This window comes from Lipotes vexillifer, unplaced genomic scaffold (assembly GCF_000442215.2).
Source record: "Lipotes vexillifer unplaced genomic scaffold, Lipotes_vexillifer_v1.1 scaffold1463, whole genome shotgun sequence".
NCBI lineage: Eukaryota > Metazoa > Chordata > Mammalia > Artiodactyla > Lipotidae > Lipotes > Lipotes vexillifer.
Window position 1 is genome coordinate 322,538 of NW_006778536.1, and position 26,829 is coordinate 349,366.

The window sequence follows — 26,829 nt, forward strand, 5'->3', positions numbered from 1 at the left end:
ATGAAAGGAACAGACAAGCTTCTCTCTCTGAAGTAGAACTTGGCAAATGGTCATCTTTTTCTACGTGATAAATGCCACAGTCTAATCATTCTGCTACGTTCTCCACAAAAGGCAGCCCCTGAATCTGTCTCATTTCGGGTATTAATATCTTTTCCTTACACGGCCTCATAAGAGACGACCCCATCATACATTTCAGAGCAGGAACAGTTTGGTGCTCTCACAACTTGTACTTCAGATGGTGTCTAAACATTCTCAGCTTCAACTCCTAACCACAAAAAAATACAAGCGTGTTTACACTACAAGTAGGGAAGTCTTCAAACACGCAGCCAGAAACCGGTGGCCACATCAGCTAAGCCCATGGGACGCAGGCTGCCTGCAGGCGCGCAGAGCCCCTGCACGGGCCCGGGGCCCAGAACCCGCACTTACCGTCGCCTTGTCGAGGACCTTGATGGAGCCCGGCTCAGCCACGCTGTGTTTCCGCAGGGCCTGCTCCAACAGCTGCAGCGGAGGGCGCTCCCATTTTCCAAAGACCACTAAGTCGATGTCGCTGGGTGGGAGAAAAGCGAGTGTGAGCCCTGCCCGCCTCCCCACACGGCAGCACACGTGGCCAGCCGGCGCCCCAGCACAGGCCCGCAGGTCCTCCGAGAGGCAGATGGCGTGCCGGGAAGCCCCTCCCGCTCGGTGAGAGAGCGCAGCTGACGAGCCACTCGTAACAGAGGCGGAAAGCAAACGCTGACCGAGTCTCCTGCACCCCGAGGCAACCGAGGCCCTCACGGCTGCGGTGGCCCGGGCTCCTGGACACCTCGAATCTGTCCAGTTCCCCGCTGGCCCTGCCAACGCCAACCCAAATCCTGAGACTGTGGCCTCTTTAGCCTCCAAGCGTTAACAGTGGCTTGGGAGAATATAAGCTTTTAATAAAACGATGCACATAAAACTAAGACACTGAATAGTCCTTGACGAGGGTACACTGGAGAACGGCTTTAGAATGCAAACTTCTTTGACATTTTTCTGTCTGATAAAAATCCTTACAAAATACTGTTCAAGTAGAAGTTTGCTTGAATCTTCATTAAAACATAAGATGAATTTTTCAAAAACAAATCCAAAAGTCTCAGACCGTCTTCTATCGCACTTGCTCCCATGGCTCTCACTTCCCCCGGCTCCTAGGAGCCAGCGCTCTGTATCCCACCACATTAAGTGCAAGAGGAAGAATGTAAAGCAGTCAGTTACCACAACGGTCATTAAACTTTTATTTCCTGCAATCTCCCCTCCGTGCTCCACCGTCTCTTCCTTTGGCTTGCGTCTCTAGCCTTAGCTTGGAATGCAAGGAACCTACTTTAGCCTTTACACGCATGCAGACACCCACCCGGCTATGCAGACCCAACCCTGGTCCTCCGCGCGGTGGTGCAGCTGGGCCTCACCTGGTGGGAAGATAGAGGCCCGTGCTGAAGCTGCCAAATATCTGCACCTGCAACAGAGAGGGAGCACCTCAGATGCGGCCATGCGGACGGCCCTCCCCTGCCCCTTCTCACACCGCCGCGTTGCTGCGAGGGCCCAGCTGTCAAACAAACTCCTCAAACAAACTCCTCTCAGTCTGTAAGGTAAATGCCAGCTCCGGAAAGGAATCTTTAACAACTCAGCACTAAGAGGCGTAACAATTCCTGGCCTTGCCCACAGCCCACAAAGCCAGGACCTGCTGAGAGCCCCGTGGCTCAAGCCTGTGGAAGGCACAGGGCAGGGCTCTGTCCCAGGGCACCGAAGTGCAAAGCCGAAAGTGCCGTGTGTCACTGTGCCCTGGAGGGGAAACCTGGGACCGGCCAGAGGGCCGTCTCCCGCTGGTCCCGCGCTCCAAGTGCCCACAGACCGCATCTCAACGTACACGCGTTTGCTCTCTGGAAAAGTAGTGTGTAGTTTCACAAAACGGAACACACACTAGGATGCGTGACGCAGGGAAGAGGTAAAACTTCTCATCTTAAGGTAAACTTAAACCAGGAAGAATAACCACACTGTTCCAAAAAGGAATTCCCTCGGGCTGATGGTCCTCACACTTGAAGGTGTCAGAACCACGCAAGTTCGGCAGAGATCCCACCTGGGCAGGCCCAGGGTTTCTGACTGGGCAGGGGCAGGGCACGTGCGTCTCTAACCAGCTCCTCGGTAAGGGCGGCCACCCATCTCAGGACCCCCTGGAACCTGGAAGCATGGCCTCGGCCACGTCTGCACTGATCCACAGACACAGGCAGCCACAGGGTGCTGACATGAACTTGTAGCGACACAGAAGTGCAAAGGGTATACCCACATCAGCCGTTGGCCAAAGATCTTTAACCACAGTTTCGATCCTTTTCACCACCTCTCTTCTCATGGCTGCTTCTTCAGGACAAGGGGACATGAAGTTATAAAAGTCAATTATTTCCTCATGAAGTCTAGCGGATAAAAGAGAAACACACTAGAGTTACAATTAAACTTAACCACACTTCTCATTCTGCTATCAGATCAGCATGACACTAAAATATATTTCTGGCCACTTAAAATCCAGTTTCTTGTTTCCTCTGAAAGTATATAATGAAATGAACACTCTGTGGTGGATGAAATTCCACGGTACAGTTTAGCACCACAGAGTAACGCGAGCGAATTTTGTTGATATAAATATCAAAACTTTCAATTGGCATTTAAAGGCTTATTCAAAAGAAACATTTCAGGGACTTTACATGAACGAACTGAGAGAACTCCATCCGTGAAAGATGGAGGGTGATCCCAACTGAGGCAGCACAGGGAAACCCAGTGGGTTTCTCACCCTGTCCGGGCTGTGCTCTGTACCCATGGGCACCCTCACTAAAGGGTCTGAGACAGGCCAGGCCAGGAAGACATGTGTCCTCGGGAGCCTGGCGGCCCCAAGTCTCAACAGCCAGGTCTGCGTGGCCCACCAGCGGACAACACCCTAGACCCAGCACCCAGGGCCCACGACCACGTCTCTCGGGCAGAAAGCCCCACTCAACTCAGCACTGGAGCATCCCCCCTCAAGATTCCCACAAGGAGGCCAGCACCAAGGTGTGCAGGGACACGAGTCAGTTCGGCCCTCTCTCCCTCTCGGTCTTTCCTAACAAAGGTCTAAAAAGCAATGGTTTCAGGAGAAAGGAGCAGGCTCCAAAAGCTGCCTCACACCCCTGCCCCAAAACTCACGTCTCTGCCAGCCCCCGGCGGTGGCCACGGGGAGTTAAGTCTCAGGCAAGGATCTGGGCCGCAGACCCAGGAAGGAAGGACAGGTCACCCTCGGTTACTTTTAGGGATTTAAAGACGGGCAAGCAAATAACCCGATCCTAGGAATTACGTCAAGTCAAATCTAGCTGCTTCCATTCTAAGTTTGATTATTAGCACGGAAAAGAGAAGACAAAATGAAATTTGTTCAATAATACTATCATGTTAGCTCAACAGCTAGCAAGACAGTCCACCCGACAGCAGACAACACTTAACAGGACCTTCCAGTGCCGAACGACAACGACAAAGGTAAGGACAGGATGTCTAACATCTCACCTTCCCTCGGCTCTTGTTTGAGGCCAACCTCACTCTCTCACCCTCAGGACTGCCACCCCCACTACTCACTTGAAGTGACCATCTTGACACTCAGTTTAAAAGCTACTCGAAGCCGCTGACAGCACACATGGGACACACACAGGAAATAAACGCCCGACACGCTTGTTCACGGTGCATCTGCAAGGTCAGTGAGGCCATCACTGATTGGAGCCCTGACGTTATCACGTTTAATTTTTAAAAAAAAAATCACGCAAAACTTCACCCCAAGCATGCTGCTGATTCAGCCGCGAGTCCCGTTTTTAGTAAGCCCAGAAAGGTAGAAAGTCATGCAACATTAAAATGCAGTAATTTTCCCAAAATATCTACCCAACTCCACGATTTATCAAGGTAGAGCTTCTAACATCTCAACAACTACCCAGCGCCAACTACATCCTAAGCCTTTAACTGCATCTCTTCCAGCAGCTCAGCAGGCACATCACGTCGGCAGTGTGGCCCATGGTTCCCAGCGCTCGGCAATGTCATCAGCAAGACCAGATGTGTCACGTTAGTGACCACAGCAGGGACCTCCCCCTGTTAGTAAGTGACAGTAACACTGTCACCGGGCAGCTGTCAGGAGACAGCACAGGGCTCCTCGGGGCAACAGCACGTGCCACTGGACCAGCCGTCACCTCGCTGAGAAGTCAGTCCATCAAAGTACTAAGAGCACACACTCTCTGAGAGCTCGGCGCTGCTCTGATACCACCAGGAGTACAGAAGCATAGAGACGTCAGATAAGGATATGGGCCTAGAGCACCTAAGCAACTGGCCCAGAGACACGGAAGGACAGCAAACCTGGCGCGTGGCAAAGCCCTGTCCACACCCCGCAAATGTAACACATTAAAGCATCTAGGAAACAGGCCATTCCGATTTGCCAAAATGTCACTGCCAGTCTGCGCCTGCAGGGTGGAGAGGCTGTCACATGTGAAACAGCAACATGAAAAGTCGCCCGTCGGCTTCCCAGGAGGCACGGACTCCGCCCAGTGTGACAGTGCCAGTCTCGTCAGATGTCTGCTGACTTGCCTGTCACAGAGAAGGGCGCCCCTTCTCTGTGACAGGCAAGCACGCCTCCCCTCCCGATTCAGGAGAGATGAGTAACGAGGCCGAGGCATGCCCACATCCCAGAGCGGAGTGCCAGCAGAGCACACGCCTCCTGATTTCAGCGTTGGGTTCCACCAATAAGATACACTACTGAAACGCCTACCTGAAATTTGTATTAAACTGCATCTAAAAATTAGCAACAGCTGTAACAAATATTAGGAAGAGTATTTTTGCTTTGCCTTCTGGGAACGGAAGGGATCCTGCGGGTGGCCTGGTTGGACAGGGCGGCTCTGGCCCAGCCCCCGCAGGCCCTTCCTCGAGGCAAGCAGGGACCGGCGAGGCACTGCGTGACCGCTGGGGCCACCTGAGGACCGCGTGGCTCTGGAGGGTAATGCACCATTGGTGCAGCAGAAAGACACGAGAAGGTCTAACAACCATCATGAGGCCCGGGAAGATTCAAAGAGCCCTGCAGCTGCCTGCTCTGGCTCAGGCTCTTGGTGGAAGGAACGCTAAGAGGAGAGAGGAAGCACCGAGGGCTGGGAAGGGTGGGGCAGGCAGTGCAGCTGTGGGTCGGGGCAGCCCAACAGAGCCTGCAGGCGGGAGAAACAGCGCCCCGCCCTCCAGCCGGAGTGGTGACCGCCCCTGCAGCAGGGCTCTGTCCAGGGAAGGTACCTCCAGGGGCCTGATCTCAGCGCCGAACATCGCTTGCTCGTGGTGAGCATTCAACCAGTATGTGTGGGATGAATCAAGTTTTGATAAAATGCATATTTTGCTTATGACTTTGTCACTTAAGATCTACCTTCCCTGTACAATGTCATCAAAAATCAACATCCAAGAAACAGTTTACCCCTGTACCAGATCACTTGCTTTATTAGCAGAAATTACTTAAATGGCCAACTGTCCTTTTAAAAAAATGTAAACAGTGATAAATAAAACAGCTGGGATTATGTATTCAGTACCACATTACAAGTAGTTTCATCACTTTAAGAAACGACCTATTATGGTTAGGACAACACACTTTCACACTAAGTGCCAGCGACCACGTGTGCAGCCATTGCTTCCGACACTGAACACACGCATTTGGTTCTCCAAAGTGCTTTGCTGAATTATGTCTGTGAAAAGTTTTGATCTTTTCTACTTGAAAACGAGGACAGTTACTCTTCTCACATATCAGAACCTCAGAGAAAGCTCACAGCTGACAAGACGTCTACATAAAACCACACCCAAGTCTCCTCCGTGGCTCACAATTTAGTCACCGCATCTCCTAGGGCTCACGTCACCCCACTAGCTTTCAGCCTCCAAATCTTCCAAGGAAATTTCTATGCTGTGACCACCACGGAAAAATTCCTCCATCATGGGTCAGAGAGGTGGTATCTCAAAACCAGCAGGAACGACGATCGCCTGGAGGGCCCAGGCCACTTAAGAGGCCAGGGAGCATCCGCCAGGCCCCAGGAGAAGGCCCTGGGGAGACCTTCTCGGAGGGTGAACCTTAGGGCTAAATGTGGCCAAATAAGAGCCATGTCTGTCAAAAGCAAGCATTATAGTTCTTGATGTAATTTAAACACATACTCACTGCTCCATTTACGAAACTAGGATTTAAAAGCCCGACAAGATGTTAGTAACAATGGTGCCTGATTAGAGCATTTTCCAAAGTAACTGATGTAACTGTGGAATTGAGCAAGGCTATTCTTTCGTCATCACGAAAATGTACTCTTTTTTCCTTAACATTTCAACATGTCTAAAATTGGGATGCATCTTTCAATCAATGGCTGAGCATCAAATCAATGCAAAACTAAATATTTTTCTTTCTTCATGGTACATTTCATAACGGTGCATCTCTTTAGGTTGGCTGATCTGCAGGAAATTGTCTAGATGAAGTTTATATGGGGCTGGCCAGAAAGTTCGCTCAGTTAATGAATATGTAGTTCAATAAAGTTCTTGGTGAAAACGAAAAAGGCGTCTCTTACTTAATACCAAACGAACTTTTTGGCCAACCCAATATTTCTGCCCTTCAAAAAAAAGACAACTTCGAATGGGTTGGGTTTTTGCAAGTAATAGCACCTCAAATCCAAAGAAATATGGGAATCAGAAGCTGACCACAAGGTATCTTGTGGGGAGAGGGCAGCAAGAGAGGACCCACTGGCATGTGAGGCCCGTGCAGCCACTCTGCAGCCACAAGGCCGAGAACGAACTCTGGAAACCTCCGCACAACACAGCCCTCATCCTAAGCTGAGGACCCGAGTGCCCACGCCACCGTGGGCCCTAAAGGGATAAGGCCGGCAAGGAGCGGCGCTCTGGATGGCTTTGTGTGGTGGCGGCTTGAGCCTCTTAAGTGGTCTCATCAGGTGGGGCACGGTGGGAAAGGTCTGATGTCTGTGTGCAAAAGGAACCCTGCGGGCAGCGGAGGCAGGAAAGCACCATGCGCCTGATGCCTTGTCTCCGAGCAGTGGATTCTGAGACACTCTAGCCTTGACTACTGGCCCATACAGACCACACGCAACTCTGAGAGTCAATCTGGAAGAATCTCAAATTGATACAACGCAGTGGAGCAAGCCCTGAACTGATTCACTTCCTGGCTATTTTAAGAAAGATGAAAATGGTGAGACCAGAGTTTTCAGTGCATTTTAGTTTTCATCATGAAACTACTGGAAAACAAACTTCTGAACATTATTACCAAGCATGCTTTTAATCTAGATATTAGAAAATAAAGTTCACTGAAAATGAAAAAAGACATTTCTCATTTACAATCGCTCTCTTGTAAGAGGCCAAACCCACTCAAAAGGTAATGACTGACTTTTCAATTTTTAGTACATGTCCCAAATTAATTTTTGCTTTTGGTCCCAACTTATCAAGATCAGCAATGTTTCCGTATCTTTCTCAGCAGCTCATATACAGTTGCTGTGAACATTTACGAAATCCAACTCAATGAGCTTTTTTAAAGAGCAAAAGATGGATTGTTAAGTTAGAGAACCAAACTATCTAATTTCATAGCTAATAAAGCTATTCATGAAAAGAGATGACCCATTTCAAGAGGATGATTTTCGATTTCAGAAGCTGGGCTGGCAGGGTTGCAGGGTCCCCCGACTCTGTCTAAATCTGAACGGAAGCCAGGGAAGGCTGGCTGGATCTGCAGGGGGCACCCACCGCCGGCTTTTCCCTGCCTCCTGGCCTGGGAGCCTCGGTGTCCAGCCCCAGGCACAGCTGCTCCCTCTCCCATTCCCAGCCCAGCGCCACCTGCACGTTGTTCCACGGTGACGTCTCTGTACACAAACAAGGAGGACAGGCAGATGCACTACAGCAGGTGAGAGACACGATGACACAAGGGACTAGAAGCGAGGACAGTGAAGTACATTTAAAATAAAACAGTGTGGACAAAAAAGGGGCAAAGCTAACAGGCCAAGCAGTTACTGATGCGGGTCTGCAAGGGGGAAGCACAGAGGGTTGCCTGCTCCCCTAGATCTGAAATCCCCACAGCTTTTTCTAAGGAAAGCCATGGTCAGAGGTCAGATTTCATTCACTGCTTTAAGGAACAGAAGAGCCAGATGAATGAACGCAACCTCCTCCAACGTGGTTACAAGACGTGTCAGCACCCAGTCCTGTAGGTAAGAGCTGCTCTCTCAAGTATTAACTCATCCATCTCTCCCAACTCACTGTCCCCAGGGCCCAGCCCTACTGCTGCCCTGAGTCAAGCCTCCCTTCCACACCCTCCAGGAACCTGCTCAACTCCAAGTGCTTGTGGAAAACCAGGCTTTTTGATTACAATGTAAAATGCCACAGAAAACACAAGAAACTCACTTCAACTGTTAATTTATTCTCTCCCTCTCCCACTCCTTCCAAGTCTTCTTAAAACCCTCAAAAGGCTTGAAAAGCCAGCGGTTTCTCAGAAGCTGGAGCTCCCTCCCCTCAGCTCCACAATGCTCACTGTCTGCGTTTTCGCCAAAAGCAACGGCTTGGGGAAAGTATTTGGAGTTATAACTACTGGAGTTTTACGGTAGATTTTCAAGCCCGCATGGATGCACTTACACTAAGACGGCGGAGTCTGAGTGCCCCGGCTGCCCAGGCAGCCCGCGTTAGCAGCTGCCTCTCCACCAGCTGCAAAGAAGGGCTCTGCTGGGCAGCGACCAGTGAGACCTGCAGCAAGTGACTGAATCACTTCTATTTTGGGTATGGATGATCCTTTTTTTTTTTTTTTTTTTTTTTTTTCTTGCGTTATGCGGGCCTCTCACTGCTGTGGCCTCTCCCATTTGCGGAGCACAGGCTCCGGACGCGCAGGCCCAGCGGCCATGGCTCACGGGCCCAGCCGCTCCGCGGCATGTGGGATCTTCCCAGACCGGGGCACGAACCCGTGTCCCCTGCATCGGCAGGCGGACTCTCAACCACTGTGCCACCAGGGAAGCCCGGACGGTCCTTTTAAAAACTCCCATTTTTTGGGCTTCCCTGGTGGCGCAGTGCTTGAGGGTCCGCCTGCCGATGCAGGGGACGCGGGTTCGTGCCCCGTTTCGGGAGGATCCCACATGCCGCGGAGCGGCTGGGCCCGTGAGCCATGGCCGCTGGGCCTGCGCGTCCGGAGCCTGTGCTCCGCAAATGGGAGAGGCCACAGCAGTGAGAGGCCCGCATAACGCAAGAAAAAAAAAAAAAAAACTCCCATTTTTTGACACAGTTAATAAGCTAATTATAAATCATCTTATTTACTTTTAATTATGTTACAGGCCAGTTAATGTCTGTACCACTATTTAGAAAGTCTTGAATCAGACCTTCAAAGGTTGATTATAATCTAAGCTCAAAAGTGTGAGGAAGCTGACTGAAACTGCAAAGCAGAAAGCCTGTGTGTTTCCAGAGCGTTCCTTCCTGTTGCTGAGCCAGCGCCCCCATCAGCCTGCCCGCGGGGTCTGCACCTCAGCCTCTCTCCACTCCTGCAGCGCCCCACCTGTGCACAGCTCCTTCTCTAGAGGGAGAGAGCCTCTAAAATGTTAACGGGAGAGGGAGGCCCTCAGAGAAGCTGCTGCACAGGGAGGGGCCTGAGAGCTGAGTGACAGACAGGAGGCGGAGGCAGGAGCCAGGCTGGGGGCACTGCTGCACCTGGCCCAGGCCACGGCCAGCCCAGGAAAGAAAGGGCTCAGACCAACAAAAGAGCCGGGACAGCTGGAGCAACCTAGAGGGAAGCACCCCACTCAGGCAGCACGTCCTCAACCCATCATGGGCAAGAACGACCAGTGGGCCTCAGCCCCCCAACACTGGTGTCCTACGGAACCCACAGTGCACTCCAAGACCCCCAATCTGGAGGAGCTCACGGCCGGGAGGGCCGCTGGGGCACGGGGGTGCCAAGAAGGCACTTGGCTGGGCCCCGTGCACTGCTTCAGGCCACCGGCCACGCAGCCTCGCCGGACAGCCACAGCACAGACCCCTGCAGCCCACAGTGCTCGGAGGGAACCGCCAAGTCTGAAAGCAGGATGGCCCAGCCTTGCTCGCTAGCTCAAGTAGCTGGATCATTTTTGAGATGAAAACAGCTATATCCTCTCTCCAATTTCCAGAGATGCTCACCCTCGTGAAGGTGAGCTGGATAATCTTTTGGGAATCCGTATGTGTGAGAGCCTGGAAAGATGACTACCCTGAGATACTACACAATACCATCCACATTACCAGCATTTTCATTAGTCTCCCAAATAGTCCTTGAGGCAAGTATTATTCAATATTTTCTCCATTTTACAGATTTTAAGATTTTACAGATTTTAAGAAAACTATTCATTAGACAGATGGTAAATGGCCTAAGATTCCACAACCAGGACTCAAACGCAGAGCTGTGCAGCTCTCGACCTTGACGTTCAGCCACAGGGCTGTGAAGCCACACTCAGGAAGTAGCCCAACATACAGAAACATGCAGAAATACGCACTATGGGCTGTTTACAAAAAGTGACAAGTTGTAAACATCTCTCCCTAGTTATTTAGGAAATAATATACATCAATTCAATTCCATCTTTAAAAATTGTTTAAAAGAGCTTTTTTTTTTTTTTTTTTTTTTTTTGCGGGCCTCTCACTGTTGTGGCCTCTCCCGCTGCGGAGCACAGGCTCCCGACGCGCAGGCTCAGCGGCCATGGCTCACGGGCCCAGCCGCTCCACGGCATGTGGGATCTTCCCGGACCAGGGCACGAACCCACGTCCCCTGCCTCGGCAGGTGGACTCTCAACCACTGCACCACCAGGGAATCCCTAAAAGAGCTTTTTAAGACAGGAGGAATCACTTATCTAGAGTTAGATTTAAACAAACATACAAAAATGACACATTTAAAGTAGCATTAAAAATAAGAGAGACATATGCTCTGTTAAGAACAGGAAAGTATTAACAACAGGAAAATTATGGGTAGTTTCCTTTCTGTATTTTCCAAGTTTCTTCAGTAAGTACTTTATTGCTTTTATAATCATAGCCAAGAAAAAGTGTCATCATGTCAGCTTTACTGACACTGACTTTACTCCAAAGATCAAAGGGCAGACATCGCTGTGCTTAAGTCTTCTTTGAGACCAGCTGCCTTTGGCCTTTACATTAAGGCCAAACCTGCGTGGGCTTTCCCTTTGGCTCAGCCCATGCCCGGCACCCTGGGGGCCAAGGGAACTACTCGTGTGACTCTGCTCAGCTCCAAGGTCCAGCAACGCTAAAGGCCCCTTCACCCCTAAAGTTCTGGTTCTAGTGCCACCCCAAGTCACTGGTTTAGCATACACCCCCCTCCCAAAAGACAGGGCTCCTGAAAAAGCTACCCTACAATCCCAGAAAAACCTCTGCAGATGTGGATGACTGAACCCAGAAACCTGTGAGGAAGGGGGTGTTCTCTCAATTACCCCAACCCTCTCTGGCCACACCACACCAGGGACAGCTAACAGGTTTCCCCACTGTCCCAGTGCCATCGACGGCACTGCTGTCAGACAGCTGTGTTGAGTAGGATTCTGAGGCTATATTCAGACTTAGAAACTTAAAATTCATTAGTGATACTATCCTACCAGTATTCTTATTATGATGATAAGTAACTGACACGTACCACCTGCCTGCTCTGTCCAGTCAGCGTATGACACGCTTCGCGAGGATGATCCTGAGAACCACCACCACCTCCCGTTTTACAGATGCTCAGAAGCTGGACAACCAGCCTGAGCCTCACGTCTGGCGTGAAACTTCCTGGCATGAACCTCTACAGTGTGTCTGTGCTCACACTGCTCAGAGTGCGCCCCGGAGCCTCCACACCCCATCGACTGCCCCTCCCATCTGCCTCCTGCAGACTTCCGGGGCCTCAGCTCCACTTCCACGGCGCTAGCTGCTCCCTCCCTGGCCCTGACCCCTCGGCCGGTGATGCTAAGTGATGCTAGACGGTGATGCCAGGTGATGCGAGACGTGCGCAGCCTCTCCCCGAGACACTGTCCTGGTGGGACAAGTCATCCCAATGACTGTCAGGACAGGAAAGCCCATGTGTGTAACACACCTGACGGAGGACATGCCAATCACCTTCCACGTCACCAAGAGTGGCAAAGCACTCGTTAAGCCTGTGTCCAGTCCCGTGCAGCCTGCAGATGTGACCAGAGTGGGCGCTCGTCACCGCCAGGCGCCAATGCGCATGGCCACACGAAAGCCAGGTCTCCCCACACGCCTGAGTGTCAGCATATCTGAGCGTCTGCTCTAATTAAAGCTACTTAATGTCCCTGTACCCAATATTTGCATACATATCAAAGCTTGATCTACAGTTTCAGAAAAATAAAAACATAACTTTTAATTATCAAATGTTTACTTTTCATTCAATCAGAAGGAATGTCTCCATCCAGCGTAAAGGAGGCAGTAAATCATTTGTACCAATTCTGCTCAGCATGAACTAGGCGTGTCTACCTCTTCAAGTCTCAGGAGACAGGCTCCAGGGTTCTGGCTCAAGACGGCAGGAAGAGCACATATCAACCTCCCAAGACCCCACCATGATGACCAGAAAAAAATGTTAAGAAAAAGGACAACACAACAGCACTGGAAAACTAGCAAAAATAGAAAGGCAGGGAGTAAGGGAGGGCAAAGCACAGAACTTAACGGATCCAAAGGTTTAAGTCGATACTGAAGTACAGAAAGCAGACGCAAGTCATCACTGTACAGTTATTTACTGCCAACCCACGATGGACCGGGTGCTGCTCTGACACAGGCTATAGAGTGAGCAAGACAGAATCGGTAACTCCCCCATGCTCGCTGAGTTGGGTTAGGGGCACAGAGAAGGGAGCAAAGTAAATAACCAAGATCAACCCCAAGTATAAGCACACTACGCAGAGATTCCAAATGGTGGCCACGGCTGTCTCTATGGCTACTTTATATCGTATGGTCAGGGACGGCCTCCCAAAGAGCTGATACTGGAGCCAAGACAGAAGGGCAAGAAGCAGCCAGATGTGCAAAGATCAGGGGACAAACCTGGAGGCCCCGAGAGGAAGTCAGCAGGGCCTAGAGGACAGGGGGAGCCTGAGTCTGACACACCAGCAGTGAGGGTCTTCTGTTCCCTGGGCTGACTTCAGAGCAGACGACACCAGGCTTCTGAGGACCCCAAGGCCATGAAAGGACCGGGCCAGATGAGCTGGGCCCTAAGAGGCTGAACTAATTCAGGGAACAGACTTCAGGCCCCCAACAAGGTGGCCCATGGACTCGCCCCAAGACTCAACTCTCCACCTGGGGGCCAATGGGTCCCAGAAGGTCGGCCAAAGACGCAGCGGCCCCTCAAACCTGCAGCCTGGCCTGAGAGGGAACGTTCTAGGGGATGTCAGAGGGCTCAGAACACCCTCAGGTCGCATCAGCAGAGATGGCAACCCATGAACGTGGCACAGCAGACAAAGAGGAAGAGAAAGGGGCCCAGGACATCATAAGGACAAGGACCCCAGTGAGGAAAGAGATGCTAGCCGGGATCAGGAAAATCCACTCCCACGCTTCGTGCTACAGAAAACCTCAGTGAGAATGTGGCCGTAAACACAGGGTGAAAAGAGGGCAAGGAGATGCAGGAGAGGACAGAGAAGCCGCTGTGCCAACACCTGAGAAGGGCCCGTTTAAGGAAGACGGACAGAGAGGAAAAGAGAGTCAAGCCGTCCACATGGAAAAGGTGGAAGATGAAACCAGGGCCGCGCCGAAGGCCCGACAGGGGACCAGCCCCTGAGGTCAAGGCAGAGCCCGGCCTGCGGGTGGAAGGGCAGTTGCGGTCCAGGAAGGGCTGATGCAGGGCCAATGCCGCAGAAAGGACCAGGTGAGCACAAGAGGAAGGCGCAGCCAGGCGGGCATCCAGAAGAAACCACCTCCCTGAAGCGGCATCAGTCTCGCCCCAGGTCTCTGACAACATTCGCAGCCAGAGACATCGGGGAGCTTGCCAAGGTCGTGAAGCGGGGACCCCGTTCTCCAGGCACCAGGCAGGCTTCGGGGAACGCGGAGCTCATGAGCTCTCCTGTGCAAACTTGAATCTCGACACGCAGCACAGACGGAACACAGCAGGGCCGCAAGGACCCGTGGAGCGGGCTGAGGGCTACCAGGCCGGGCCAGTCAGAGTGGAGTGAAGGGCTGTGCACAGAGCCCATTCCGCAGCGGGGCCGGGCAGTATGGCCCCTGGATCCCTGCCGAAGATGTCCATCAGAACTTGGAAAGCTGCCGGCGTCCCGGTGAGAGCCTGGCACACAGCATGAAGTCTATGCAAAGACAGAACCCAGACTAATCAACTGCAAACTGTAGGCCAAGGCAGGATGGCAGGATCTGCTACGAAACCCTGCAGAACCCTCAGATGCTCTGGGCTTCAGTCTCCTCATGTGAAACATGAGGATGCTGATGGCGCCCCCTCACGTGGCGCTGTCAGGAGGATTTAATGAATACAGACAAAGTATTCAGAATGGGGTCTAGCACTCAGTAAGAGCTCAACAAATGGTAGTGATCATAATTGCAGAACAAAATACAAATGCCTAACTCATGGTGGCAGACAAACAACATAATGCAAGTCAGGAGCTGGGAGGCTACATAAAGGGTTGTCTTAGTCTGCCTGGGCTGCTGTAAAGGGATACCACAGACTGGGTGCCTTAAACAACAGACATTTATGTCTCACAGTTCTGGAAGCTGGAAGTTCAAGATCCAGGTGCCAGCAAGGCCGGGTTATGGAGAGGGCCCTCCTCCTGGCTCACAGACTGCCGACTTCTCAATGTGCCCTCATGTGGTGGAGAGAGAACGAGTGAACTCTCTGGTCTTTCTCATAAGGGCACTAATCCCATGAAGAGGCCCCACCCATGACCTCATCCAAACCCATCACCTCCCAAAGGCCGCACCTCCTAATGCCACCACATTGTGGCTTCAACCCATGATCTGAGTGGAGACAACTCAGTCCATAGCAAGGGCTAACATCGCTAACCTACATGGCAGCAGACAAACTGAAGTGATTTCATTAAAACTTTAACTTTTCTTTGCACTTAGCCACATAAGGTTTTTAATCTTCTTTATATTCTTAGTCTCAGCAACATCTCTTAGAAACTATTATTTCTTTTTGAAGTTGAACATTACTTTCGCTTTCAAGCAAAATAAGTAATTTAGTAAACTGTATTGAAGGAGAACATACATTGTAATAGAAGTATCTCTGTTGATCAATGCATGTGTCCGTCCATACGGGGCTTAGAGAGATGTCTACAATGGCAGTCACCCAATGGGTCCGTGGTTATTTCTGGGTGGTAGGGTTGAGTGATTTTTAAAGCTTTCTGGTTTTTACCGAAAAATACACACAAATCTGTTTTATAAAAATACCATTATTTAAAAATCAGCATAAAGCACAGTCCAAATCAGTCTCTCATTTTAAAGCAACGAGCAAACAGAACCATAGAGGCACAGTGTCACGCACAGCCGTGCTGGCACCAGTTCATAAAGGAGCCACTGGAGAGCCGCGGGGTGACAGACCAGGGCCTGCTGCTGGCTCTGCAGGAAGCTACTCAGATTCCTCTTGGGCCCATCTCTGGGGTGCCCGAGAGATGTACAGGGATGGGGCGGAGCTTCATGATGTCGCCTGCTACCCCTCCTAAGAAGCCAGTAGTCATTTCTCTTGACCTAGAGACTGAAACTCAACGTAATCAAGTGTTTTCTTCCTATTGTTATACCTCTTTGGACAATCCCCTCTTTGCTCCGAGGGTCCAGCAGTTAAGAAGACGGGCTGTGGCATCAGACTGCCTGGGCTCCCGTGCCAGCTCTGCACCTATGGGCAGTGTGAGCCTCACGCCCTCTCCTATACCACCCTCTCCTACACAGTAAGGAGACAAGAGCCCCTCCCTCTCCTGGGAGGGGCGAGGGCTCAGTAGGGCCAGTGCTGATTAACACCATGACAAGTACTGAGGACCACTCACCTAATGGGAGCAGAGGAAAAGCTGAAGCATCCAGCTGCTACGGAAGGCTCCAGAACACTGAGCCGTCTTCCCAGCCCAGCTTTTTACTTACTTCCGAGGGGCTGACTCTGATCCCAAGAGGCCCTTTTTACTCTTACCAATTTTGCAAGCTTTCCTTCACTCCAGGCCTTAGCCTGTGACAATTCTCACAGGTCCCCATTCTTTGGAATTTGGTCTCAGTTCTATACTCTTATTTCTATCCATCATATTGTACTTAGGTTTTGTTCGTCGCTCTCTTGTGAGGCAGTCTTCGAGAGAGACACCGACTCTTTAGACAGATTCCTCACCCATGCACGTTTTTACAGGAGAGAATTTCTAACAATTTCTAACTTCAGAATTTCTTTGCGTTTCACAAGCCATGCAAGGTACCCTCTATTTCAGTCATTTCAGAGTTATACTTCAATTTTTTTATCTGTTTGCTTACGTTTAGAAAAGACGCCAGTAACCAAAATCCTCCTTAGTGCGTGGCGCTAAGGCCCACCCCCCCCTCCCCGCCAGTTCACCAAGTTCCTGCTTCTGGCTCTTTCTCTGGGGGCACCAACCCCTTCCTGGGAGGCACCAGCGAACACAGGGGCTCTCTTGTCAAGCAGGCCTGCGCTGAGGCGCCCGTTCTTTTACCTTCTAGTAGCACCCTCGGCGAGATGCTTCTTCATCTACCAAGATTTAAAAATGAGTTACTGTCCGGGGGAATTGGGAGAAAGCAGGATCTGCAGCGAAGGCAGTGCCTGACATCAAGGAGGCAGTCGGCAAACGCTAACCAGTCCTGTTTCTCGGCCTTTCCACTGTCTTCCAGAAAAACACAAGCCAACGATTCATCAGATGCTTCCTTTTTCATAAAGTGTAACTTCTAAGAATAACCCAGATGGCAGGAGCCCTGCTGCCTCCACCACGACTGCCCCCAGGCAGCTTCTGGGGGAAGCAGGAACTCCTTGTACTACAGCAGCAGGATGGGCTTCTGGTCCCCGGGGCCTCCCCCAGTGCTCCCCCACCCATCTCCTGCATCTCTGTCATTGGTCACCTGACCAGCAAAGTCCTTATGGGAGGACTTGGGCCCCCTCCCCCAGTCTGCTCTCTCTAGGAAGGCAGAAAAGCAAATGGCCCTCAGCAGACACACAAAAGCTAGGTCTGCAGAGCAAGCTACTAGTTTCCATCCCCGCGTCTTGGGGGCGGCTCCTTCGTTTCAGGAACTTCGTTTAAGCTCTTTGTTTAAGAACTGTTTGCAGCTCCCCAATGTCAGAGCTAGACTGACATTTCCACATGCAGCACCTTTGGCCAGATCACATTAGCCTGTCTAGGCTTTGCTTTTCTGTCTCCAAAGCAAGAGAAAAACTACCCGTTTCATGGGCCTGCTCTGAGAACTCAGGGAGGAACCTCGTGCAGAGGGCCGACCCCATGCTGGAGTCCCTGTGCTCTGCTGCTGCTGCCCAAGGACACTGCCCGGTGGGAAGAGGCTGGATTATGTCATTAGCCCGTGTGCAGAGAACCACCACCTGCCTGCTGGACCAGACACTCCGAGCCGTAGGAACCCATTTTATGCTTCATGTGTTACTGAAACAGCAGCCCTCTGAAAAGGATTTATACTAGAAACGCAGCAACACAATTTCTGGAGCTTTCCAGTGGCAACTTGCTGAGTAGCGCAGCTTTTGCTGCTGTTTGAGTTTGGATTTATTTAGGCAGCAGTTACTGAATCAAGTAAGGAATCTGTGTTCCAAGTAAGGAATCTAAAGTTACTGCAGTTCGGTGCTGTCCAAACATAAGACCATTTAAATTTCAACTAAAATTAAAAACAATTAAAAGCCAGTTCCTCAATCCCATCAGTCACATTTCAAGTGCTCAGTGGTCACACGTGGCCGGCGACTACTATACCGGGCAGCACAGAACTAAGCCCCCCCCCCATCTCACAGAATGTTCCACAGATGGTGCTGTTCTAGTTCTGACCTTCCCAGGCCCTCACTTTTGCTTCCTGCACTATACACAGAACATGTGCTAAAAGCTGCAAAGAGCTCAGAGAAATAGCATAACATCCACTCCTTCCACTCTGCAGAGAACAAGACCAAAATCCCAAACAACTCTAAGCAAGTTACACAGGGCAGCACACACATACCTGATAAATACATCAGGAAAACCTTGAAAGCTCTGGGAAGACAAGATTCTTACTTAAAAACCTAGAGGACACATGACTCAGGCATTGTTCAAATTTTTAAAAATAGAAAAGTTTGCCTTGGCTCAAAAGGAGAAAGCATTTCCACGCATCAGGTGGGTCTGTCTCCAGCTGTGCCTGCTGCCTGCCCTGAAGACACCAACTGCAAGTCTTCAGCAGTCTCTCCAAGAGAAAAGTTTTGGCCTGAGAGGGAAAGCTGTCTGTATCCGGTTGGCAACAAGAAGTTTGGTTTCCTTTTCTTTAGAGAAGAGAGGAGAAAAGGAAAGGAGCAGCCCTAATTCCCCCACGTGACCACTCACACAGGGAGCCCACGTCCCCTTTCTCTAATAAGCCCTGCGAGGGCAGTGGGGCAGGCCCTGCTCCACGGGTGGGATGCTGAGGCTCAGAAGTCAGAACCCTCGATGAAGCCAGCCATGTCCAGACCCGGGAGCCAGGCTACCTGAGGTGCAGGCTAGCCGGCAAGCTCAAGGCCTCACACATGCTTCCCGATGCTAAAGGGATGGAAGAAACAAAAACGCACAAGTAGTTCTATTTTTCACTTCCCTTTAGTTACTAGCATGCTAGCCATTCCTTCAGCTTCCCAGGATTCCAGAAACATTAAGATCACCTGAAATCTCTTTCAAACGTGAAAAGATATAAACTACCTACATCCACATGTTATCACTCAGGAAATTAACTCTGATCTCAAAGCACAGAGAGCTTAAATGATTGTTCGGAGCAGCTGATTTGGGAATTAAAACAGAGCACAAACCCACAATAAAAATGCATGGTGCCGAACATCAAAGTCCCTCCCCACCAGGGGGAACCTCAGAGCCCTCAGTCAAGTCCACCCTGTCAGTGCAGAGAAGGATAAACTTCTGCGCCAAGCCTCGCAGGCCAGGGCGGGGCCCAGCCTCCGTCCCCTCCCACCAGCAAAGGGAACACAGGCCTCGGAAGCCCAGGCCACGTGCGTGCGAACAGGTGACAGGACGCTCACCAGGTACCAAGTTTTCTAACTTTTCATGTCAGGTATTAATTTTATAGTAAGAAAAAAGACCAGTTGGAACTAAATGGAGATGCCTTTCTAACGGAGAATAGAATTTTTGCTGAATGTTTTGTTTTTACATTGTCACAAGGCATAAAACTGATTTAACCACACTCTTCAGGAAGGCAGGCAGATACACTGCAATAGATTTCACTTCATTCCGCATTTAAATAACTTCAGAGTTGGCAATCAAGTCTGCAGAAATTCTAAGACAAACAGCAAAAGTTATTTTTAGCATTTGGTTTATTTAAACTGTGCAGACTGGCCGCACCTCACTTGCCCCTCTAAGCTGCCAGAGTCCTTCTCTCTTCCTTTCTTTCTTTCATTCACTCACTCACCAGACACTCAGCAGAGGCTTGCTGCATGCTTGGCACTGGGAATGCAGGCTAGGACGCAGCCCATCTTCCCCCGAAGAGACCCAGGAGAGCAGGGGTCAGTTTTTAAGAGTAGTAGTGACTCCACAGGAAGGGACAGAGCTCTGAGGCGGGGCTTCTGGGCAGGACACCACTCCCATTAACCTGCGCTGCAGGGTCTTCTGCAAAGCAAGGACGGACTGTGGGGATCCAGGTACTGACTCCTGAGGCGACTTGGGTGAGTCACTGAACTTCCTCCCCCAGCACAGGGACAGCACCTTTCCTAGGCTGACCAGTGCAGGATACCTCACAAACAGGACTTTTCAATCGCTGTAATTTCCGTATGTTCATCCCCATGGCTTTCACATAACCTCTTCTCAGATGACATATTTTAATAACAGTCCACGTGAGAAAGGCACAGAAAGGCACTCACAGCTATGATCACTCTGGCTGTCCCTGAGCTCAGGGGTGACAACCAAGCCAGAGGACAGACAATCTGCAAGAGTCATCGTGATGGGCTGGAGTCCAGTCAAAGGAGAGAAGTGTTGGAAAAGAAAAACACAACCTGTGTTCCCACAGCATAGAAGTCTACATATGAGAGAACACCTGCATGTGCAGCAGGCAGCCCCCAGAAGATTCTGTACCCTGACCCCCGGCACCTGCGGCCCTGATGAAAATTGTCACTGCTCCTGTGATTATGCTGTATGGTTACGTGCCCTAAACACAGTCACCTGGGTGGACCTGACCCAACTCCATGAGCCCTTAATGCAAAAGGCTTCCTTCAGCTGGCAGAGCCATCTAGAGATTCAAAGCCCTGTGGTGGGTTTGAAGATGGAAGGGCCTCGAGCCAAAGGATGCAGGTGGCTTAAAGGAGCTGAGAGAGGCCCCAGCGGGCAGCCAGCAAGAAATCAGGGACCTCAGTCCTATAACTGCAAGGAATGGAATCATGCCAATAACAGGAGTGAGTTCACAGGAGGACCCTGAGCCCCGGCAGAGAACACAGTGGGCAGCCCCGAGACTTCAGCCAGCGGAGTGCCTGCGCAGAGAACCCAGCCCCCAGCGCCAACCTCTGACCCACAGAACCTGTGAGACATCATTGAGTGCTGTTGTAAAGCCACTGAGCCTGTGGACATTTGTTAGACAGCAGCAGCAAACCAGTGCAGCATGGAAATCCTAGCATAAGACATTTCCTTTTCAGTGCAAATCCCAAGCCATTGGGGAGAGGCACCTGTGAGCACCTCACTTGGAGGCTTGTTCGTACTGGGGGCAGATGTCTGGGGCACCTGTCTCGATTACCGAGACCACCCACCTGCCCTTCCTCGGGTGCCACACCCACTCAGCAGCCTTCTGAGAAATCCCTGACAAGCTGACCAGAGTCTTCTAGGCAGGCCTCTGCACAGCTGTGCTGGCCAGTGGCAATTTCCAGGTGACGCCGTGGCTTATGACAACCTCCTATGACTCCAGTGAGAGATTCAGTCACCCCTCCCCGGTGAGCCTGCCTTCTGGCTGTACCATCAAAATCAAGCTTCTGAATCTGAACATCACAGGTTTTTGTTTACTAAAACCCTCTTCTACCTCACAACCCAAAACCCAAATCTTAAACCATAATGACCTAACCACAGCGCACAAAGCCTTATTTTCCAAGGACGACTGTTATCTCTCCTTCTATTTACATGAATCCATTTAAAACGGGGGCCAAAATTTCATATTAAACAGTGACCAAAAGTAGGTCTGAGACTTTACTTTGAAAAACAGATCTTAAATTCTGAAAAACGTGTTTACTTTAAAACACTTAAAACTACGTTCAGGAGCAATCAAGTCACAACCACGTGTCACATCTAAGCGGCCGCAATGGCATTGCCTTGGCACTGCTTTTCCATCCAGAGCTCACAGCAGCAGGTCGTCCGCTTTATCCCACCCTGACCTCCACAGCAGGAGCAGTCGGGAGGCCATTTACAAGATCATTCGAGGGCCCACTTTTCAGAGGACTCCTCATATCCTGACCCTCCACTTCCAGAGCTCCGTCCCGCCCCTCCCCCTCCCCAGCAGCCCCATCTCCGAGCGTCAGCTGTGCTAGCTTTGCCCATTCTCCTTTACCAGCGCCCAGGCATCACTTTCCCTGACTGTCACAGCCACCATCTTGTGCTGGATTTTCAATTTCACTTTGCAGAGAGACTGGCCGTGGCGCGAGGGGCAGGGACAAGGATGCAACTTTCATGCAGGGAGGAGTGTCCGAGCGGGAGCTAATTTCATGAATGGTCAGTGCAGCGGCAAACTCGTGCCCAGCGCGTCACCCTCGGGGCCTCCAAGAATGAACACTCAGAAAACAAGGCCCACGTGTGCCACCATCGCACAATAACCACTCCTGTGCATCCCCGGATGTTTGCAGGAAGAGATGAGAATGAGACAAAGGCAACAAGAGTGGTGACAGCCATGGTCCATGGAAGGTCCTGCTGGCCCTTCACCTGTGCCCTCCCACTGGTCCCCTAAGGACGAGCCGCGGGAGGCCATTCGTTGGACTGCAGGTAGTGCCACGTCAGGCTGGAGGCACAGAGGGAGAGGAGGGATCCTGAATCTTCTCCAGGCACTGACTCGGGAGAAAGGAGAAAAGAGAACATGCGTGGAGTCAGAAAGAACCCAGGCCGCGGCCCAGCAGGGCACACTGGCCTCTCCTCCGAAACAACATCTGTCGGCTTCTCACAAACTTCAGGCTAAGTGAATTTTCTTTGAGGGAACAGAAGATGTTAAAAAAATGAAATACTGTCAAGGGACCTGCAGGGAGGGTGCTGCGTGTGACTCTGCACACTGCGGGCAGGCCTGAGAGGGCAAACGCTGAACACAAGCCAGGGCAGGGCCCGGACTGCAGGCATCCACCAGGGCGCTGGGTTCTCTCCCATTCCAGAAGCTCCTTCCTGGGGGTCTACAGGGCACCAGGAAGGATGCAGCAGAGTATCTGAGGTCCACGCTCCCACTCTCACTTATGCAGGACTTCTCTTTACCTTTGAACTGGGAAGGTTTCTGAAGCTGTTGAGACTGACCCAGGCAAAGTCACAAAGTACTGCTGGGTCAGAAGACCGGGCCGGAGAGAGTGGCGGCAGCCGGAGGCCAGGACACATGCTCAGGGTCAGTCTCAAGACTGAGAGCTCAACCAAGGAAACTGACTAAGAACTAGAACCAGCAGCAGCTGCAAAACAAGAATTTGCCCTTCTCCACTCTGAAGGTTCTCACACTAATTCCTGTGCACTTTCACCTGCTTTTTCTTCGTCTTACTCAGGATGCAAACAGGTTGGTCACCTTACAAGGCAGCCGCCAGGCAAAGTTCCCAAGGGCAGAAACCTCCCCCAAGAAAGAAGGGATGGTGCCAGCTGCTACATGGGCTACCAGGCAAAGGCCCAGTGGGGTTCAGCTGACGCTACTCACACCCCACCCCCCACCACCAACTGCTTTTACCCTTTCGTGAGGACTGCAGACACTGTCTTTCCAGAAATGCTGTCCTGAGACTAGATGGAATGAGCAACTTCTCATCAACAAGATTTTTTTCTGCTGGCTGGTCTAGGCGATCTCTTATCTCAGTTCTTTCCCTGTCTAAGCCACAAGTGAGGGACCTTCTGGTGGCCTTCCTCATCACTCTCGGTAGGCTGGTAGCCTGGAGAAAGTTCCAGACACAGCTATCTCTTGATACCAAAAAGTCAGTTGGAGAAGCCCAGCAGGCCTGTGGAAATGTCTGCTCACGAAGGACGACACCTCCCTCCGGGGCACTCTTCCTCCGCTCCGCCCTTCTAGATAGGCATTCCGCTAGGATTCAGAGCAGCGAACCAAGCGTAGGGTACTCACCCTTCCAGGCACGTGACAGGCAGTCCTAGCAGGCTCCTCCTCTAGGCAGGGATGGCAGAGAGTGGACAGGCCCAGGGCCACCCATAGAGGCGGGCAAGGAAGGGTGGCCAACACAACCCGCCTATTTAGGTGGGCCGAAACACAGAACTCCTGGCCGCTTCGGAGCCCACTCTTCAGCCCTACATGACTTGGAGCCGACTTCTAACAGGCTGATGGGGGTGGAGGTGGGGGACCCAGACAGAGAGGGAGTGGAGACCCCAGGCAGGGCCCAGAGGGGCAGCACCCGGGAAGGAGGCCGGGTATCAGGCTTTGCCTCTAACGTAAGGGGGGCAAGGGAGGTGCCCGGGGTGGGACCTGACCCAAGCTGCTGCCAGAGGAGAGAAGCCCACTGGCCGTGCCGGGAACGGTCCAAGGTGGGCAAGAAGGCGTGATGACCACCTCAGGGTTCATGAGCAACCTCACTAGAGACGACAACAGGCCACGTGACAGTGAGGAGGACAGTCAGAGAGAGACTAGACAGGCAGGGCTCATAGGCCCTAGGTGCGGGCAACCTGGACTCAGATTTCCAAGTCAGGGTGCTGAGGCTGTGTCTCCCATGCCGACCCCGCCCCCAGATCCCAGGGCAGCACCTGGCAGGTAGTAGGCTCATTTTATTATTAAGGAAAGCGATAGCAACCTATGTACTGAGGCGTACTAGAAACTATGGGTGAGGAAACAGCTTCCAGAGCCTGAGGAGTTTGCACAGGGGCATCACACTGGCACTGCTGCCAGCTCATGAGAGGAAGAAGCGGGACTCCAGACGGTCTGGGCCCAAAAATGCTCTACAAGCAAAGACCACGCACCTTCTGTTTTCCAAGTGCTAAGACACAGAGTCAATTCCAGTTACAAGACAAGCTGGAAACCTACAGGTCCCCCGAAGAACTCTTACGTTTAACGCCATACATCAAGAAACTGTGTCCAGAACTTCCCTGGTGGCACAGTGGTTAAGAATTCGCCTGCCAATGCAGGGGACATGGGTTCAAGCCCTGGTCGGGGAAGCTCCCACATGCCGCGGAGCAACTAAGCCCGTGCGCCACCAACTACTGAGCCTGCGCTCTAGAGCCCGCGAGCCACAACTACTGAGTCCGCGTGCTGCAACTACTGAAGCCCGCGCGCCTAGAGCCCGTGCTCCGCAACAAGAGGAGCCACTGCAATGAGAAGCCCGCGCACCGCAACGAAGAGTAGCCCCCACTCACCGCAACTAGAGAAAGCCCACGTGTAGCAACGAAGACCCACCGCGGCCCAAAAAATAAATAAATGAAAGAAAGAAAAGAAGAAAGGAAGAAACTGTGTCCCCACCACCTCTCCTTAGAAAGTTCTACAAGAACTGGAGAAAGAGAGGGAAGAGGAGTCTGGGCTCCTCCCTGGGGCTGAGTGCATGCTCAAGGCTTAAAGGAATTTAAGAAAGTAATGCTTCCAACCCACACCAGGTGAAACGAGTTGCAGAACGCAGCTATTACTGTGTATCATACACTCTCTAAAGTAGTATCAACTTAAGTGTTTTACAACACACTTCAAAGCAAAATAAACAGACCTATGAAAAGAAAAAGTTACTTGAAGAGATAATTCCAATACCTAGCAATTGAGGGATTTCTAAGCCTCTAATGTTTTCCAGCCCTAACACCCAGGAAAATCATTAGATGCCCTTTAAGTCAGCATGAGATTGTACAAGGAGAGTTTATGATTTAAATCCTGAAATACCAACATAAAACCTACATACAGATATCCTGTTTCCAGGTGCTCAGAAAAGCACAAGAAGGTAAGAGGGCTGGGTAAGTAGCACTCACACCTGAGCAGCGTCACCTGGGACTGCTCCAACACAACACACACACGCACCTTTTTCACCAGTCCTTGCGTCTGTAATTGCACTAACCCTAAAAGGAACTTTTAATCCCCTTTAGGCTGATGTGGAAATACGTAAAGCAGAGGTGTCGCTTTCCAGAGAATAAGTATTTGCTACAAACGTTTTTTTACTTTCTTTGAATGCTACTAACTTGTTTTTTAAAAAAATGTAGATGATGCTATTTATCACTTTCGGCACAAAATTAAACCGTAACATTGAAACCCCCACCCGAAAACGTAATTTCTAAATTCGCTGTTGGTTAAATTGTATCGTTACAAAAAATCTAATCCTCTTTCAAATGTATTTCCGCGGAGAAAACCAATATTTACCTTCCACTTAATTCAAATTCCTGGCAATACTATAATTCTCTGCAAGGTAACAAACTCCACACCTATCTGCACCCCACTTTGACAAAAGGTCCCTAACCTGTCGGGGTGAGGTGGCAGGAGATGGAGAGAAAGTTAGGCGACCTCCTTTCCAGTTTCGCCAGGGAGAAAAGGAAAACATCTGCACAAATCGGACTCAACGGTCCCTCTCCTACACTGTTAGTGCAAGAATCCGGACATTTCACTCGTTTGTTAACAGGAGTTTAAAATGGAAATAACAACCTCCCAGGGAGTCGGACGTTGGCCTCCAACATCCTCCCTCGGGAGCCCGGATGGGGACCTCCGAGCTCCCGCGGCGCTGCCCAGGGAGCCGCGCGGCGGGGTGGCGAGACCGGCTGGGCCGGGATCCCCACGGGCGGGCGCCGCCCCCCGCCCCCCTCCCCGGTCCCCGCGCCGCGCCGCGCGCACTCACCCCTGGATACCCGGGCTGTACGCGCGACTCTTCCACGGCGTGCCGGGCCGCGGCGCCTGGGGCCCGGGGCCGCCCCCTCCGCTTAGCGCGGCCGCGCGGCTGCCGGACAGCAGGTAGTTGAGGCCGTACGTGCTGGCCTTGTTCTCGCGTTTCCGGCGGCCCGGGTGGAACTGGTGCTGCGGCGGGGAGCCGGCGGGCGCGGGGCCGCGCGGCCCGGGGTGCCCGTTGGCCGCGCCGGGGCCGCTCGAAGGACCGTCGGCGAAGTGGAAGAAGGCGCCGCCGCGGCCTCCTCCCGCCCGGCCGAGCGAGGCGCTGCTGGAGGACGACGAGGAGCAGCCGGGGCTCTCCGTGCCCGACTCGGCGTTGGACGAGGACGACGACGACGACGACAGTGACGGCGACTTGTGCAGGCGCCGGGCGCCCTCAGCCGCGGGCCCGAGCGCAGTCAGCAGCGCGGGGGGCAGCGCGGCGGGGCCAGGCGCGGGCGGAGGGGGCGACGCGGCGGGCAGCGCGGGCCCCGCCAGGCCGCCGCCGCCCAGCCCGGCCGTCCCCGCCGCAGCTGCCGTGTCCAATGCCGGCGAGTTGAGGCAGAAGTAGGACGCGAAGCCCGAGCCGCCGCGGCCCACGCCCTGCGAGGTCTCCCAGATCTGCATCCACAGGGCATTGGCCGGCCCCTTCTGCTCGGGCTGGATCCAGGCCACGCGCGGATCCATCCACGCGCCGCCCAGCGGGCCCGCGCGCCCGTCCGCCCCGGCCCCGCCCCCGCCGCGCCCCGAGCCCCGGCC

At 52.1% G+C, this 26,829-nt stretch overlaps 1 protein-coding gene across 2 annotated transcripts in view; it reads right to left on the reverse strand.

Annotated features, from left to right (window-relative positions):
- The window catches only part of TENT4A (terminal nucleotidyltransferase 4A), a 43,229-nt gene extending 16,532 nt beyond the window's left edge, over positions 1-26,697 (reverse strand). Inside the window, exons 1-4 of one of the 2 annotated variants that reach the window (XM_007451652.1) lie at positions 26,045-26,125; positions 2,294-2,417; positions 1,419-1,465; positions 427-547 (exon numbers count right to left, since the gene is read on the reverse strand). In XM_007451652.1, coding sequence (XP_007451714.1) covers positions 427-547; positions 1,419-1,465; positions 2,294-2,383 — 258 coding nt within the window. In that variant the 5' untranslated portion in view covers positions 2,384-2,417; positions 26,045-26,125. Of the gene's footprint in view, positions 1-426; positions 548-1,418; positions 1,466-2,293; positions 2,418-26,044 lie in introns of both variants that reach the window. The other variant, XM_007451651.1, reaches the window with a different exon arrangement.
- Between the last annotated feature and the right edge of the window lie 132 nt (positions 26,698-26,829).